The 17,822-nt window shown below is 36.7% G+C and overlaps 2 protein-coding genes across 2 annotated transcripts in view; one reads left to right on the top strand and one right to left on the bottom strand.

Moving 5' to 3' along the window:
* Nucleotides 1-2,120: 2,120 nt before the first annotated feature.
* ANGPTL5 (angiopoietin like 5) lies at nucleotides 2,121-14,485 on the bottom strand. The gene is made up of 8 exons (XM_009641764.1): nucleotides 14,387-14,485; nucleotides 12,521-12,668; nucleotides 11,389-11,492; nucleotides 10,743-10,836; nucleotides 9,808-9,908; nucleotides 4,881-5,001; nucleotides 3,653-3,838; nucleotides 2,121-2,440 (listed from the first exon to the last, which is right to left on the bottom strand). Exons 1-8 carry the CDS (start codon nucleotides 14,483-14,485, stop codon nucleotides 2,121-2,123), a joined length of 1,173 nt encoding a protein of 390 aa, XP_009640059.1.
* Nucleotides 14,486-15,859: 1,374 nt separating this feature from the next.
* Nucleotides 15,860-17,822, top strand: part of CEP126 (centrosomal protein 126) — a 45,537-nt gene continuing 43,574 nt past the window's right edge. Inside the window, 1 exon segment of the mRNA XM_035897164.1 lies at nucleotides 15,860-15,894. Within this exon segment, the coding sequence (XP_035753057.1) occupies nucleotides 15,860-15,894 (35 nt within the window).

Raw genomic sequence — 17,822 nt, 5'->3', positions numbered from 1 at the left:
TACAGGTTTGCAATTTCACTTGACTTTAAGATCCAATGTCTATTTGAAAGAATGAGCCTTCAAGCTTTAGTTACCTTGTCAGGCCCATCTCCTCTGGGTTTTGTTACTGCCAGCTAATCTAAAGAATGCTGACAAGGGAAAAATTAAACCTGGTAATTAAATGTGGTAATATCTGCCAGTATAGAACTACAATCTTCATTTTCCACCTTCATTTTTAAGCAGGGATTCTAATAAAGCCCAAAGAAGCCTCAAGGTGTCAGTAGACTCTAGCTCTACACTAAGTTTCCAGATTCCCTACCGGGACTCTTCTTTCTGCTCACAGGCTTGGACAGGCTTGGTTGTCAGAGCAGAGGTCCCACCATCAATGTTTAAAGCTTTCATCAAAGCCATTACATTTCCGTGAAATTTAGCCACTGGCATTCTCCAGTAGGACTGTTGTACTGCAGCCTGGGGACTCTTTCTGATATAATAGCCCTCATACAGTGACAACATCCAGGCTTGCAGCCAGAATTAATACTCTTTAAACAATCACATATTGCTCTAATGCTTGTTAATCTTAGTGCAGAAGTCCTTTCTTCTTAGTATCTACCTTTATAGGTCCGCTGGGTCCCTGTGGCTATTAGAAAGGGGCTGTGTGCGTAATAAGCCTGGAGTGAGAGGGGGAGCTAAAGAGGGTGTTCATACTTTCTCTCCGCCTCTCATTCCGAAGACTGCAGGGTCTGACAACAAAATCCCTCCACGCTCACAGAATTCAGTCTCCCCCAAGAGCGTGGGCTACCCTCTCTCTTACAATCCCTCTGCAGGGCCTGTGATAGCTCTCTAGCAGGGAGAAACCTACTGCTTTTAGCAACTTTTCACCTCCAGTTTTTAAGGACTAGTCAAGCATAGAAGAAAAGAGGAAGTTTTTCTCTCCCTTAACCTTTTAACAATAGACATACATACCCTATCTACCACAAGCTTCATTTCCTCCAACAGCTACATATATCTTTGGAAAGAAGTTCTAAAACATGGTGGTTCTGAACTGACGATGTTTTCTGCTCACTGGATTAATTTTTGGTCAAAGTACAAGACAGCAAAGAGGAAACCTGTAGAGTTTTTAACTGATTTCATTCCACGTGTTACTACAGAGCTGATCTACTGAAACTGAAGCAGAGATGAGAAATACCATGCCTAGTTGCTACAGAATAGATGCAAGGTCCCAGAAACACTGCTGTACTGACAATATTCACATTTTTATTGATGTTATTATATTTTTACTGACAGAAATTCAAAGAATTCACACTACTTAATTTAAAATGCACTTACAACTCAATTTTTTTTGTTCATTGCCACATGATCGTTCACAAAAATGAATGCCAATAAGAGTGAAAACCATAAAATCAAGCCCATATATCCAAAAATTAAAACTCCAAAGGTTATATGAAATGTTATACATTCTCTTTGAAAAAAAGGGTTCATTTCAATTGTGAAATACACAACGGTAGAGTAAAAATCTGATTATGAAACACATTGACTGTGAAAATTAAATAGAAAACAGACCATAGTTCTTGCATGTTAGTATCTGCCTTACTTGCATAAAAAATGGGCCCTCAGAGTATACAGAACCTTGTATATGTGTTGAAATAAATCAGTGTTATCTTGCCTGATAAGGAATATAGAAAGAAGAACTGATTCTGGAAAATTATCCTAAGGTGAAGAAAAGGTATTTTTCTAAAATATAATGATGGAAATGGCAGGTATATGGCTTTTTAAAAGAAAATTTGCTGAAATTTCTTGGCAATTCAGATAAGCACAGAGCAGACAAAAAACACATTCAAAAGTCAACATTACACTCCTTTTTTCTGCTGGCTTTGAGATTGCATAAGAGGCAGTTGAATAAAAGCTGGTAAACACTAAGCCTCATCCGTTTACTGAAAACCTTATACCTCTTGCGACCTTCTTACTCAAGTGGGAACACTACAAGTGCTGACATTTCATAATAAAAATGAGTAACTGTATTATGGAAATATCTAATAAAGTTTTAAGACTGAACTGTTCAAATGAAAATGAAAGGTATCTATGATGCAGTGATACATTATCCCACATAATTAGAAGGAGAGATATATTTCTACTTTCATAGGTTAATGGAAATATGGATCATAGGTTCTCCGAATTCTCATTGAAACTGATTTAATTTTGACTGGTTTATTGTTCATTGTCCAAGTATCCCAGTGAATCCCAGTTGCAAGAAATCTACCTGTGTAGCGATGAATACCATTAAGATTTGCAAGACCACACTGGTTGAACCACCATCCAGTGCTGTCACTGAAGTTACTGCAGCTCTTTACAAGCTGTTCTTTAATAGTGCATGTTGGCTTGCATCCGTCATTATCAACATCAAATGTACTGAAAGGCATTGAATTCTGGTTATCTTCTTTTCTATATCCTCTGAATGCATCACCTAAGTGCAACAGATAAAACGGAAGGATAAGAGTTATTAATGGAGAAACATAACACTTCTTACTTGTTGCATATCTCACAAACTTTTCCTCTGAATTTATTAAAAAAATAGATTTCTCCAAAAGTGGTTCAAGAGCACCAAATAATGAGCTGGCAATGTGTTAAAGATGTAGGAAAGAAAAAGTATAAAATACTGAGAAGTATGGAAGCTGAAATTCAATGAAACATCTTAATATTGTTGTTGCTTTCAGTGATGCACACCAGCTATGAAGGTAAAGGCTTCTGTCCTCAAAGACAGTGGAAGAAAAGATAAAAAAGCAAAAAGGGTTGTTAACTTCAGAGTTTCCAGTGATGTGCCCAATGCCTCGGAGTGAAACATGAATATGGAATTGTTAAAATGCAAAGGTCAGTGATTACTGGTTCTGTTGTCTTACTAAAGAAATGATGTTTCTTACAAATACAGGTAGAATAAAGCACCAACACATTTAGAGGATATCTATTATGTTGGTAATAAGGATCATTCTTGCATATTCGTAAACATGAGGCAAAAAAAAATTAGAAAAAAACAGTAAGACATGGTGCAATACTTAACATGAATCTTTGCACATTTGGTACAGCTATGGTATTAAGGGATGTCTGAAACTGTAAATTAATTTGTGTCAATATAGCAGCGAGTAACTGTTATAAGCTGTAGGCTTAATTCATTCCTGTCAGTTTCTTTCTCCATCCTTGGTATGCCACTGTCTGGGCACTTCTGAACTAACCAAAGCAATGACATCAGGAAGACTTCCACTAACATCAGTAAATTTGGGATGAGATAGTGGACACCTAAAGAATGGGACCTTTAGATAGATATACACAAGCACACACAAAATCCCTTATGTATTATAAATACATTCTGTGGGCTTGAATCCATAAAAGTTTATTTTCTTTATTCATTTGCTTTATTAAAGGAGTGTTTATTCAATTATTCCATTAAAGACCTTGAAGCAATAGAATAAAATGATTTACTATGCAAAGATTGATGTTGGCATAACCAATCACTGCATCACTAACCATTTATCTACATAAGTGTTCATTATGCACCAAACAGAGAAAACCAGATTAGAAATAAACATTTTTGAAGTTACCTTAATTATTACTCTTCTGAATGCATCTTTTCACATTAAGAAAGGGAGAAGCCATCTTTAAATACTTTAAAGGAGGTTCTTACCAGCATTTCCTGAATAACGCCCCAAATGTATCTTAAAAGAACATGCTTCATCCTCTATCCAAAATCCATTATATGCTGCATAGGCATGCTTGTCATTTTCTGATTCCAAATCCACATAAAGACTGAAACCAGTGGCTTTTTGATTTACTATGTGAAAAATCTTCCTCAGTCCAAGCCAAAATTCCCCTAAACCAGAAATATATAGTCAATAAATTTAGAAACAGAAAGCATGAAAGAAAAAATTGATTCCTCTAGCTTTTGTACTTTCCTTCCTGAACCAAGTCTAATAAAAGTTGTCTGATGTATTTGAAAGACTAATGAAGGTACAGACTAATCTTCCTACTTCACTGGGAAATCCATGTAAAGAATTCCCATGTGTGCATCATCTTTTTTCTCTGTGACATTTTTAGAAAATTCTCCACATGATAACTTTCAAGTGTTCATCTTCAATATACCTTAGAAGACCACAGAAACTGGATGTACTAAAGATCCACTTGATTAAACAGAATTCAGTAGCATTCCTAAGGGCAATACTGGGAAATGATAAATGTTAGAATTCTATGAAATGCAGCAAAACTGAAACCAGATTCTCAAGATTTGCTGCTTCTGTAAATTACACTTTTTTCCATGAAATGTTGCCCCATATGAGATGTGCTTTCTTGTACACTTGAAAAGTTGTGTGCTTCTGTTGCAATCCTGAAAAACTCCTGAAAAAGCAATTGGGTTTAGACTTGCTGGATGAAAGGTGGCAGTAAAAAAGTAATATCACAGTTATGTTGCTATTGGCATTGGCTGCTGAAATATTTCCATTTTGTTTCTAACTTCGCATGCCCTATGGTGAAATATTACTGATTTTTCTCCGCTTTAAGGAAATATTTTGCAAATGTGATTAAAAGCAACTAAGGCTTTTTAAAAAAAAATCTGGAAAAAAGGGAAATACACTTTATACATTATTTCAGGAAGAAAACATCAAACATTTTAAACACATCTTGTGAGACTGAGGATGGGCAATGGCTAAAGACTCTAGTAGGGTGATAGTCGCTACTGAGAAGATCACAAAATAGATCTGACAAAAAAAACCCCTCTTAAGTATAAACAAGGCTTTTAAGAAACAAGAACTTTACTCTCTATACTACTAAAAATCGCACACAATTTAGTGGAATGTAGGTCACATAAAGACAGCAGAAACGTTGGGTTCAAAGCACCTTAGAGTATTTAAAATTAATACCAGAAAGGTCACCAAATCCATCCAAGTATTCAGACCATGTTCTCTGAAATGGAATGATTCCATCAGTTCTTTTCTGAATCACAGTCCATCCACCTCCCTGAAAATCCATGTCACACAAAACCTAAAATAGACATAGATGTGATTAAACATTCTTGAGGCATCTGTTATGAAGAAAACATTTTAATTAAATAAACTATTCCAAGTTTTTCTAGCAACATACCTTTCAAATATCTTAATGAAATGCTCAAAGAAAATAAAAAATGAAGCTGAAGGGTTTTTTGTATGTTCTTGTTGTACTGCTTGATTTGGGTATTTCCTCAACCAGTAGAAACTGTTGTGTGCAAATGTCTGCTCATACCAGATATAATAAGTAAGTTTTGATAAATGTTACTGTGTATTGATAATAGCATGAAATGGAAGCAACATGCACTGTCATTTATTAATCATGCAAAATATTACAGATACAGGCACTAACACTGAACACACCTTTATTTCAGCTAAGCAAAATAGACACAACTTCTCAAGTGTTCTCCCTCACCATCATACCTTCTTCCCCAGAAATACTGTGTTTGTGATGCCTAGAAATGTAAAGCCCTTAATAAAGGTGAGGAAATGGAAAAAAAGTGATAGCAATAACCCAGTATATAATAATTTATACTGGAGCAGCAAAAAACTGTACAGAAGAAGGGGCCCAAATCCAGGGAAGTCCCAATATGAACATTTAACAGCCTGCAACTGAGCAGTCCCACGAATACATAAGATCAACTCTCAAATTTATGAGTCTCTATGACTCTTCGCTAAAATTTGTGCCCAACGGCATGTCAAATGGCAGTGGTCCAGCTGCCCTCTGCTCTGCTATGGAATATCACATTATGTGGCACATTTTCTCCTCAGCCCATTTAACTTTAGATGGGTAATTGAGTTCCCCAAGTTAGGCATCTTACTGCCCTTGTCTCCCCTGTAATTCCCCTTTATGCAGAGGAATGTGCATTCATAGCATGGCTCTGGGAAACAGAAAGGGCCCCCTAGACCCTTGGCTGCTCTCTAGGAACTTCAGCTGAGTGCCTGAAGTTAAGTGGAATGTATCCAGGTCACTCTGGGTATTTTTCAAGTATGTCCCCAGTGCCAGAGCTTGACCAGTTCTAACAGGGATTAGAAAGTTTGGGCATCCTAATGTAGAAAGGTGCATATTGCACATTTAGACACTGCACCACCTAAGCTGTTCAAAGGAGTTCTAGGGGATACTATGCTTAATTAGTGTCTAAAAACAGAGGCTCATTTCTAAGTGTCTTCCAGAGTGACTAATATCAGGAGAACCTGGAGAATGCTTATAGCTGTGGGACCATTAAGCTACTTGTGATAACAAAAGTAAGTTCAAAATATAATGTTGGTTATCAGTAAATCATAGCAGTAAGGAGATGCACAAATGATGGAGTAAAGTAGGAATTTTTTGTTCATGTTACAGGGAATGTACACGATGAAACATGTTTCAGAAAAGAGAGATTTGCAGTCTTAGCCTAGGTGGAAGTCAGTTTAACCCTCAAAAAAATTGTAGCAGTCTGAGCTTTAAATGTTGCACCCACATTGCCTGTGCCAGCCAGATATTTTTCATGAAACCAAAGCCTTGTTCCTTGGCAGGAACAGATCAACATCATATTCAGAACCTCTGTGACTTAAAAACATCTTCTCTATGAATGACAAGAAAGCAACAGGACCGAGTTGCAATGTGATCTAATACAACCTGGGGAATCTTGGATCTTCAAGTAAGTCAATGCCAGTGGATGCTCTGAGCGCTCCTTGCAACACAAATACTGAATGAATCATAGCAAGGGTCATGTGCATGAAAGAAAATTATGGGGTTTATTCCCTGGACAATCACATGCTTATTTCAGTCACCCAAGGAGGGTGGAACTGGAATAAAAAGAAATACAGAAAGTTCCAAAATGAATATTTAGATACAAATACCTAAAACTCATTAAAAATAATCCCATTGCCTCGTCCGCTGTCTTGAGAAGATGATTGCATGCTTGGGTACTCCTCTCACTATGAGTCAGAAATACAAAGAGGAGCCCACTTGGTCACAACATCAATCTTCAGTCCAATATAAATCAGTGGGAGTGTTGATAATTCTCAGAAGGAGCAGATTTGGTTCTATGTGAAAGGTCATCAGCCAGTTAGATATGGCACCAAAACATACACCAGCTAAGTAAGAATATGAGATAGCTACACAAAAAAGTCATTGCTGTGTAGTTTCGTAATTCCTTATACACTGGAAATGATGCAGTTTTCTTTCTTATAGCCTTATAAAAGTTAATCCACTTTACAGCTTGTTCTGTGTCTCATATTGTGCAAGATATGAGCGGCATGACTGTGCCAGGTACAATTTAAATTAGATGAGCAGGAGGATGCTTCTACTGACTATTTCTTCCCTTTCCATCTTTAGTGTGTATAAGAGGTATATTCCAAACAACTGTTTAGTTTGTCTGACCCACCTTAAAAATATCATTGATCTAAATTTACTCATTGAAAAATGTATCACAAAGTGATCATTATTCAATTTTCCAGACGTGAAATTGGTTTTAATTGCCTCATCTTTGAATGCTCAGACAGAAGCCCATTTGGGAATAATTTTCTGAGATGACAAGAACCTGCTACTAGCACTGAAACTGGATATTCTTAGAGCTTCTGGAATTCAGGTTTCAATTAGCCTGAGTTAAACATCAAAATCTATACTCATTTCTGAAAGCATGAGGTTTCAAACATGAAAACATGAGAACAGAATCAAGTTGTCTAAATAGTTTTCTTCATTTATCTGGTATCTTGATGCAAATGATTCTAAAGACATTTTGAGTTAGTTTCGGTTACATTTAAAGGGCAGCTTATTACTGAAAAGGTCCTCATTGAAATAAATTGTTCATGTTGGCTTTGTTTTCTGTTTTTTAGTTTCTTACCATGGTTTTCTGCCTCTTCGTATTCTTCTTATTTTGCTAGTCTGCAGAACTTCCAGAACTCTTGGCTATTAGCCCCTTAAAATGCATTACAATTTCTTGTTTATGTTTTAATGTCTTGATATTTTTGTTCATCTATTATTTCTCTTGTACCCTTTTTATGCTTCAACACATGGAATAATTTGCATTAAACAGTGTTCCTTACAATAACATTCTTCATGTTCGTTCTTCTTCACACATATTTTAGATATTTTTCTCTGAGAACTTTTTGGCACTGTCTGTTCAGTTCTGTGTAACATCTACCAGACAAGAAATGAGACAGTCATCTCATGAGTGCAGACGTTTCTTCTCATTATTTATCGTTACCTTGTGCTTTTAATCAAATTATTATGATTTGTCCTTTTGTTTCTTGCTCTCCTTAAGGAACCTTTCCACTCATATAACTGATTCTCAGATTCTGGCAGTAACTTTAAATGTGGAAAAGTGTCAAAAATACTTTTGAAGTAAAAGGAAGTTTATAATTTCAGATTTATTTGCCAAAAGCTATAACTGAACTGAGAAATCACTTTTCTCACATAGATTAGTCATACCATCTTTCAGGAAAAGTAATCTGGGTGAGGTATGAGTATTTCCATAGTGGAACCCCCTCAATCCAGAAGACATTCTGGAACAGATGCATTTTGTTCATCCTGGGGCGAGGCAGACGGCATTTTCTTCATACTATAAATATGGTTGTTCTGTGAACACTTCTGCCTGTCTTTGCCTTTCTTTTACCTGGAAGGAACTTGTTGATGAGTTACAGATCCTTTTCCTCAGCCCACTGCATTGTATAGAGAGAATGACAGGTTTTTCTGCCAGGGGTCTGCAGCACCACGTTCATCGAGATCCCAACATACTTCTGAAGCCTTTTCGTAACCAGTTTGAGCTCTTTTTTTGTGGCATTTTGTAAGGTTCCAATTGGCTAGAGAGAAAGGGATTCATCCTTCCTTTGTTATATATAAAGGAAGACCATAAAGTTAGATATTAAATTGTGCTATTTATTGGCTGGCTTTAACTCCACATTTTTTCTCCAAAAACTAACAACCCCAGCATGTACAGCAAAATTAAAGGTTTGAAAGTGCCATATCTGTCTTTCCACTATGCATAAGGACTTCCCTAAGTAGAACAGCCTGGAATGGAAATAAACAGACAAAAGAAAATACTCCTCATGTTTGCATTGATCTGAATATCCTAAGCCTTAGGAAATTAACCTACAACTCTCGTCTCCTAGATAAGCACTATAACTCTGAGCAATTACAGAAAATGCAGGTGGTGATAGGAAGCATGACTGCCACAGTTCATGCTGAATTTCATCCTTTACGGTTTGTCTTAAGAATGTATATCCTGCAAACTGGATACGAAGACTGAAAGATTAGCTGCCTCTCTGCCTCAAGAGTTATAGTGATGCTCAGACAAGAGCTATGCGCCTACTCCTCAAACTAATGTACATGTCCACCTATATTTAGATGCCTGTACAATATCATGGCCCAAGCTATAGGCATCAGCGGAGTCACCTCTCAAGAGAAGGCAATGGTATAGAGTCATCCAGCAGAACAATTCAAAAAGCCAAAGTTCACATTTTAGGAGCCAAATGGATCAGTCACTTGGTTCCTCAGTTTTCCATCTCTAAAACAGAAAAGAACAGCACTTCTCCATGTCCGAAAGGGGTGCTGGAAAATATCTTGGGTTTTCCTCTTTGGTACATTTTTCACTGTATATGAAAACTGATGATGGGATCTTATGACAGAGATTACATTTCTTTGTAGAAAATGAGAAACTCGTCAAAATTATAGTAATGGCAGACACATTTGGATGATTTAATACATTTCTTATTCATCTGTTGAGAAATTGTCAAGGAAAACATTTCAGATCTATTAAAATATATTCTAAGTGCATATTCTCAAGAAAATTGTGACTATCCTGAGAGACAAATATATTACCTCAAAAGGATAATTTGATCCTTCTGGATGGATAATGTACAGACCAGTTGGAGTTTTTGAAACTGAACCAACAGTATCTTTAATATCAGTGCAATCCAACCCTAGAGAACAAAGTATTTGAAGTTTGTTAGCAAAATACGTTTAAAAAAACAAATACAGCTTAGGCACAGAATATTACTTTTCTTGGTAATGTATGTATGATCTCAAATAGCATTTTCTTGTCATGCAAACTTTAAAATCATGTTTTGTCATGAATTTATCTTAAAAATGAAAGTTCTCTGAATTCCATTAAGCTCAGAACGACACATAAATTAAGAGAAAGTTCTTTCTATTCTTAAGTGATGTGATACAGAAATTAAAAATTATGTATCTGAGTCTTATTTTACAGATTTTATTTGGGTATTATCTGGGGAAGGATATCTTTTTCCTGCAAATACTTGTATTTATACTCATAAAAGCATCTGTATCATAATGTATACATTAAAAACCCTTTGCTTCTAAATATGAAGCCAGCTTTGTGATAAACACACTCAAGCAAGCAGTTTCTATGGCCAGTAGGACTGCTTAGAGGTAGTTTCCTTTAGCTGGGATGGACACTACAAGAAAGATTAACTGTCCAGTGTTAAGTCATTTCCATCTCATTTGAAGAAGGGTATTGCAGATGTGGAGCACACTTTATTTCATTACAAAAGAAAGTGCCATTTAGCAACATGAGACTGCTTATGAACAAGATGCCCAGAATTATCAGTTGCAAATGATTTAAAGCAGCCTTGATGCTGACATTCTTAAACAATCCACAAATTTTCCAGAGTGTATATGTGCATACCAACACAGAATAAATACTGTAAATGTTATAGTTGCTTACCTTTGCTTTAATTAGTTCTTTGTCAAGATAAAAGGGGAAGAGGTCAAGATTAAATGAGAAAAATACTTACCATGAGATTGAACTGCTCTGTAAGGAAGTGGATCCAAATGCTTTCTCAAAACTTCTGCGTTCAAAAGAAGTAATCTGTTCATGAGTTCATTTACCTAAAAATTTAAATAAAAGATCTTTAAATAGGTTGCAATGAGGAATTTTACATTCTAAAGTTGTTCTTTTTGACTCCTAGTGAATATAATCTGAAGTTCATTTTTGCCATGTGATGGTGATTCGCACCTTCATTATATGAATTGGTCCGATTTTTTACTTTTTGCATCCAAAATCATTCTTAGACACAATTCCATTTAATTCAAGAAAAGTCCTTCATTGTAAGGCTTTTTATCTATTCTGAGTGAGTGCACAGTGTTTGTAAACTACTATCAGAGTTAATGATAATATAATATGTAATTACACAAATATAGACAGGACTGCAGATAGGAACCAACATGGAGGAGAGGTCTATCACTTGCCCTACTGCTCTGTATGCTACTAAGTTATGGACCAGGTAGTGCTAATCACTCCTCGTAGAAATGGAACTCACACCATACCTGAGGTACAAGGAATGGTTTTAATGGCAATATAAATGCTTAATTTTCCTCAAGTAGACAATACCTGTAGTGCTAAATAATAAATAAAAATCTGTATGATGAAGAAAAAAGTACCTGATTAGAAAGGTAATCCAAAGAAGACTGTTGATCATCCATCATGTTTCTTACTAGTTTTTTTGTACTTCTTGCATATTCAACAAGAGAATTCTGCAAATTTCCTTTAAAAGAAATATGTTCATCCACTTTGTTATAAATCTAGAAATATTCTTGACTGAATAATGACACATTTATTTGTGATACCTAAGTGAATATTGAAGGTGTACTTTAGGGTACCTTTTAGGTGCCTTAGGGTACCTAAAAGTGAAATTAAAGTAGTACAGAGACCTCAGATTAAATCCAAAGATGCTAAGAACTTCAGCCTCAGTGCTTGCAGTGAAGACATCTTAAGAAGAGATAGCTCTTAAGATTTGAAGAAGAATTCCATCTTATCCTTGGGCAGCTTGGACAACCAGTTAATGAGTACCACAGAGATACAAATGCAAATGATAAAAGACAAACACATAATGTTTTCTGTCATCCTACATTTACTCATTTGCTCTGCTACTTACTCATGCTCCTAGTTTTTGCCTAAATATAGGCAAAAGTGCCCAAAATACAGAAATTAAATTTATCAGGTAATTAATAATACATATTAAAAATCATATGGGAAAGACAACCATTTTGGCAATTTTTTCTGAGGCTGATTACATCATTTGCTGTGTAGTTTGTCAAGGCAGTGAATAGAGAATGTTCTGTATAGATATCTATAAAACGCAAGCTCAAGTATAGATTTCTTCCAACTAATGAACTCCCTCTTAACTAATTCCCACACACTCTAACTTTGATGTTTAAATGAGGGACAGACACCCTACTCTTCCTCTCTGATGGAGAGAGCTACCGACATTCAGAGGGTAACACAGACTTAGGTGGGCAGAGCTGCTGCCTGGATTTGCCTGTCCTCACCAGTGCTTACGAAGAGAGACCAGCGTGGTTATATTCTAACTTTGTCACACCAGCTGCACCCCAAAACCACGGCACCCCAAATTTTCTGAACAATACTCAGCCTGGGCAGTGGTGTCAAAGGCTGTCACATGTGCTCAAGAAGACTAAAAATATAAATTAGCGCAGCATAGCGTAGCATAGTAGAGGATTGCATAGCATGGCATTGCATAGCTCATCACTGAGAGTATTCTTTATGAATACATACTGCACATGTAATGTCTTTCCCCTCGTAAAATTTTAGCTTGAACATCACATGGTACAAGGCATTGTTCTTTTTGTTTTGAAATATCTGTAGATTTATTTTTCTCTTCTGCCTTGAGTGGTTCTTCCACAGCTCCGACATTCCTTGTGCCCTGTTGTACCAAACAATGGAGGGGGAAATAAATTGATCATAAAGCATATATAAAATAGCTCAGTCTGCCAAAATGAAGTAGATTACTCCACTGATCTTCCTTCAAAACCTTTTTAAAGCTTTACCAAGCGATAATGACGGAGCTGAGACCAAGGCCTGTTAGGTGTCTTATGCTTAGCCATACTTCACAAGAGAAAGAGAGTCAGGGGTAAAGAATAACCTCTATAAATTGAAAAAAGTACCACCAACATTTCTGGTGAGGTATTCTACCTGTGAGCACTGTGAACTGGAGGCAAAAACTTGCAAACCTTGCAGTTAAGCAGCTCACGTTTTAGGAATCGCCACACCCAACAGACATCTCAAATGCTAACAAAGTTATTTTCACTGGAAAGGAGCAGGCTCTTAGATTTAGCACATATTAGCAAAACAGTTCCACTCTTGAAAGTCCCTCAGTTAATTACTTAGAGTCTGACCATGGAAATACTTGCACAAGTTATTAATCTATGCACACAAGCAGTCCCAAGCAGACCTGCAGAAAAAAGCAACATTAAAAAAAATATTTGAAATGCTCTTATAGAGGACAGAATAAAAGGATACCATTTACAGGCATACAATTATCTGGAACAGTAACAATAAAAGCATTGGTAAAAGTAATTACACCTGTGAATGTTCTTTTAAAATGATGTTTTCGTATTTAATACTTTTTCTTCTGTCGTGCCACTTGACATAAAATAAGGGAATGCCTCTGACTCATCACTTAAAGAAATGCTAAAAGCAATTCCTGAAATATGTCTCATTCTAAAAGGGTTAAGAAACATATTTTCATTTGGGTCTTGTTTTTTAATTCCATAATCTCACTAAAGCATCGTAGTATGTTCATATACAGTACTTTCAAATGTAAATATGACCCTTAGAAACTTAAAGATTTTAATGAAAAAGAAAACTTTATTTAGACTTGAATATATCTTCAACATAGTTGTTCTCCTTTCCTGCTTCGGCTTTCTCTTTCTGATATTGGCACTACACTGGCAAGCACTGAGAATTTTTCTTCCTGATTTTTGCTTTTTAAAAGTGAAAGTAAAAATTACATTAAACTGTTAACAAGCAGATTTTACCAAAAAAAAAACCAAACCCCAGGTTTCTGAATTATTAATGTAATTGCATTTTGTGTCTGGAGATAAATACTAGAGAACTAAAAGAATATGTTTCTTTAATTTTGAAATAAGCACAAAATAAAGGAAGAAAAATTCTGTAAGAGTTATAAATAGATCAGTTGAAACTATGGTTTGTTCCAGGGCTTTATCACAGCTACTCACCAGATGTTCAATTAAATAGTCAAGCAAATATTTTTAATCAATATTTATTTTTAACAAAAGCCAGCGTGAAACAGGCAATTAAATCCGACCTCAGCAATTCAAGCAAAAACTGTGACTCTGCCAAAAACAATAGTTACTCTGCATTTACAGTCCTGCAGATGAGATTAAAAATACGGCCTAACAACTAAACTGTGATGGACATTAAGAAAAAATGTTCTAATATACTGAATTCCTACAGTTTCATTGAGGTTTCTTTTCTCCATCTGAAAATATCTGATTCTTCTGTATTTTCATACCTATCCTGAATAAAGCAATCTACATTTTAAAAACATTTGTCACTTTTCTGAGAAATCATTCAGTTACATTCATTATCTCATTTAAGCAAAGTAATTTAAAATCTTACCTTAGATGAACAAGGCTTGGCATTACTTATGACAGTCTCTCCTAAACCGAACAGAAAAATATTAAGACAAATCAGTGAAGTTACCCCAAAGCAGTTCATCTTTTACTTGAAGAAATGCAAACGTTTTGATGGGTTTCAAATTTCCGTGGAAAGGATTGTACGCTATGAAGTCCTGAGCTAACGATTTGGGAATGTCTACAGCACAAAGTGCAGCCAACACATCACTCCTTTAATGCCTGGGTTTAATAAACCACATTTCAGTCGCACAGTAGATTCGATGTACTACTGCTTGCATCCTGAGAGCAATTACTGCTTATCACCTTTACATGACACATCAAACAGACATATTGTCACTGTGATAAAACTGTGACAAATTTTCTTACATGCTATTTTTAAGCACTGGTATGTATTTGGTATTGAGTAGTCTGGGCTACTTGAAAGAAAAACAAGTATTAATCGATGTTTTCATTTTTGTAAAAAGGTTTCTATCCCTAAAAGGAAGGCATTGACATTGGTGTGGTGGTACTGTGCTAGAACCGGCCGTGGATGCAATTTCAGAATACGTCCTGAAAGCAAATTCTAAACAGAAAACTGAACAAACTTACTTTAAAATAATACTTTGTGTTACATTGAAAATCATTTACTGGGAGGACAATAGCAGTGTCTTGGTCTCACTGGTAGCCCATCCTTAGGAACAGAAATACCGAGAGTGAGACAATCATTCAAATACAATGATTTTTTTACTCCTGAAAAATGTAAAAGTACTAGAGAATGTCCTGAAAAAGAAGATTAAGTGTAGTCCATGGAGATTTAATTAAAGCTATATAGCAAGCACTTACAGTTTTCACACACTCGGATCCACTATTTTTCTATCTTAAAAACTGGATCTGACATTTTAACAAAAACCCAAATTATTTGGGAAGTTCACAAAGGTCCAACAGATTTTCAACTCATCACGCACACTGGAGAATTTTGATTTTGTGATCTCGCTGAATACATGAAACCTCAGCTTCTAGTATAGCCCTGGGAGACAGACAGTCCAAAGGATCATCAGCATACACTGTTCAACATCACCTTACACTGATAGGGCCAGCCAATGTTCCAAATTTGTCTGGATACTGTGGTTCATCTCCATCCCTGTCTGAAGTTGGAATAGCTTTTGCTACAAGAAGATTTGAAAGTAGTTGGGAGAGGGGAGTTAATACAGCTTTAAATCCAGATTTTAATCCATTTTTTTAATCCAATGTTTTCTTTCAAAATTAATAGCTAAAGGGCACTAAGAAGCTGTACTTGGCCTCTTCCTGAGAGGGGCACATTCAACGGCCTGTGAAATCTTTACCAACTTGGGTTCTTCAGGATCTCTCAAAATAAAATTTTTAATTTGTTCTGAAGTACTGCATGGCACATTATAGTTTTCCAAGATAAGAGTTACTGGAATTTAACCAGTGCATCAGTTGATGCTCTCTTAAAAAGATGCAGGTTGTGAACCATAGTGCAGTCTCAGGGAGGTAAGAAGATGAAAAAGATTTTCGCAGCTGTCCATATATGACATTAAGGGGGAATGAACAGGTTTTATTCCTTGTCCTATAGGAAGAACAGACAAATTTCAGAAGGAACGGTTAAAATGGTCAGAACCTTGGCTGAACTCCTTCTCCCGTGCAGTCACCTACACAGTTAAAGTGAAGCTTGGAGGAAAGCTAAAGGGCATTAGCAGACTAATCCCCCCTGGAACAAGAAGGAAAGAAAAATGTGTTTCTGTAGCAGAATAGCTATGCTCCAGCCTTCAAATAAGATTTGTAATAAATTCAGAATCTATCTCATGAAGATTTAAGAGCTGATCTTTGCCCTTCACTGGAGTATCTGTTTCTGGCCCGCAGTAAAATTTATGAGACTTCTTTCAAACCAGCTGCCAGAGTGGGACCTTCCCTTTCATAACCACTTTTGTAACAGAGATCAGGCTGCTTGCTGTCCCAGAGTGATCATACAGCTCTGAAATGCGTGGCCCTCAGCTGGTCACCTTCTCATCCCACAGTCTGAAAGATGTGAGGTTACCAACCAGGAGGCATTATCTGATAACCCTAAAGGAGGGCTGTGAAGAAGTAAGAAAAAGGAAAGATAACAGAAGGTGAAAGACAGGAAAATATATAAAGACTGTTCTTAATTCTAAATTTCAGAAGGTATCTTGAGATGAAGCTGCGAGTTGTGCTGGATAAGGTAAAAATTTGCAATGAGTCTAAAGAAGCTCAAATTCAACCATGAACTGGAATTTTCCTCAGTGTGACATGGGCTCAATTTCTGCAGTTGTTTCCCAGCTCTGCTTCAGTCCTGTGGGGGTGACTCCGTTCTCCATGCTGATAAAGCCTTCTACTGCCTCCCAAACAATCCACTGCATTTTATCGGGAGAATTGGGATTTTAAAAGTGTATGTGGGTTGAAAAGCACATGGTAGTAAAGTGACAACCCATCTTCTACCTGCAACACTGAAGAGTTCAGACTGGACAAAGAGGTGGTGGCTTTGGGGCTGGTATTCTGAACTAGAGGTGAAACACTTCCATCTTAGGGTCACCTTCTCAACTTTGGTAACTGGGATATTATCAATATTCAGCACATTTGGCAACCTGAGCATCAGTGGTCTTGACTGTAAAACAGTAACAGTAACACCTACTTCACAAGCTGTGCTACAAATATGGGGGGGGTCTGTGAAGAAAAGTATTTTTTTTGAGTGCTATTTTTACCTTCCTAGTCAAAGACATACAACAGCTGCACACTGAAAAAGAGAAGAATTGGTTTAAGCTCAAACACAACAGCCAAGAAATGTCTCGCCAGGAAATCACCAAGGCATTTAGCCTTCTGCTGACAACTCATCTGAGGCATGGCAATATCCCAGGACAACACACCCTGCTTTGCCTGAAAAAAAAAAATGAAGTTTTTCAGTCTTAAGAACAAATCATTATTTATTTTTTTTTTAACTTGTGTAACTTTAGTTTTATATATTTTTTATATTTTTGTATAAAATCATATACAATTTTACATATTTCTTTTTTTTTGGCATTGCAATTTCTACACCCAGTGGTTAAAAAAAAAAAAAATTATCCTGTTAGCTCCAAGTCTTTACCGTCAACAGCTTTAACAAGACACCCGCAGCGAGCTCTGCAAACCCACAGGCAGCAAACGGGCTGAGGGAGGTGTTTCGCTTGCTTTCCATCCTCCCTTCACCCTAATGAGGAACGCGTTTGTTCGGATACCAAAAGCATCCTGTTATTTATAAGAGCGAAGAGAGGATGGAAGGCCCAGCAAGAGCCAAGCCCCGTGCCTGAGCACGGAGTCCGGCAGTGGTGCCCCTGAAAGGACAGGCAGACATGGCAGGTGCCCGGCGGCAGGGCGAGGTGCCCACACCTGGCTTCCACCCTTGGCCGGAGACCGCCGGGGCTGGGCTT

Source organism: Egretta garzetta, unplaced genomic scaffold (genome assembly GCF_000687185.1).
Source record: "Egretta garzetta isolate BGI_Z169 unplaced genomic scaffold, ASM68718v1 scaffold547, whole genome shotgun sequence".
In the NCBI taxonomy this organism is placed as follows: Eukaryota; Metazoa; Chordata; class Aves; order Pelecaniformes; family Ardeidae; genus Egretta; species Egretta garzetta.
The sequence above is the reverse complement of the archived record's forward strand: the minus strand, read 5'-3'. Positions and strand labels throughout refer to the sequence as shown.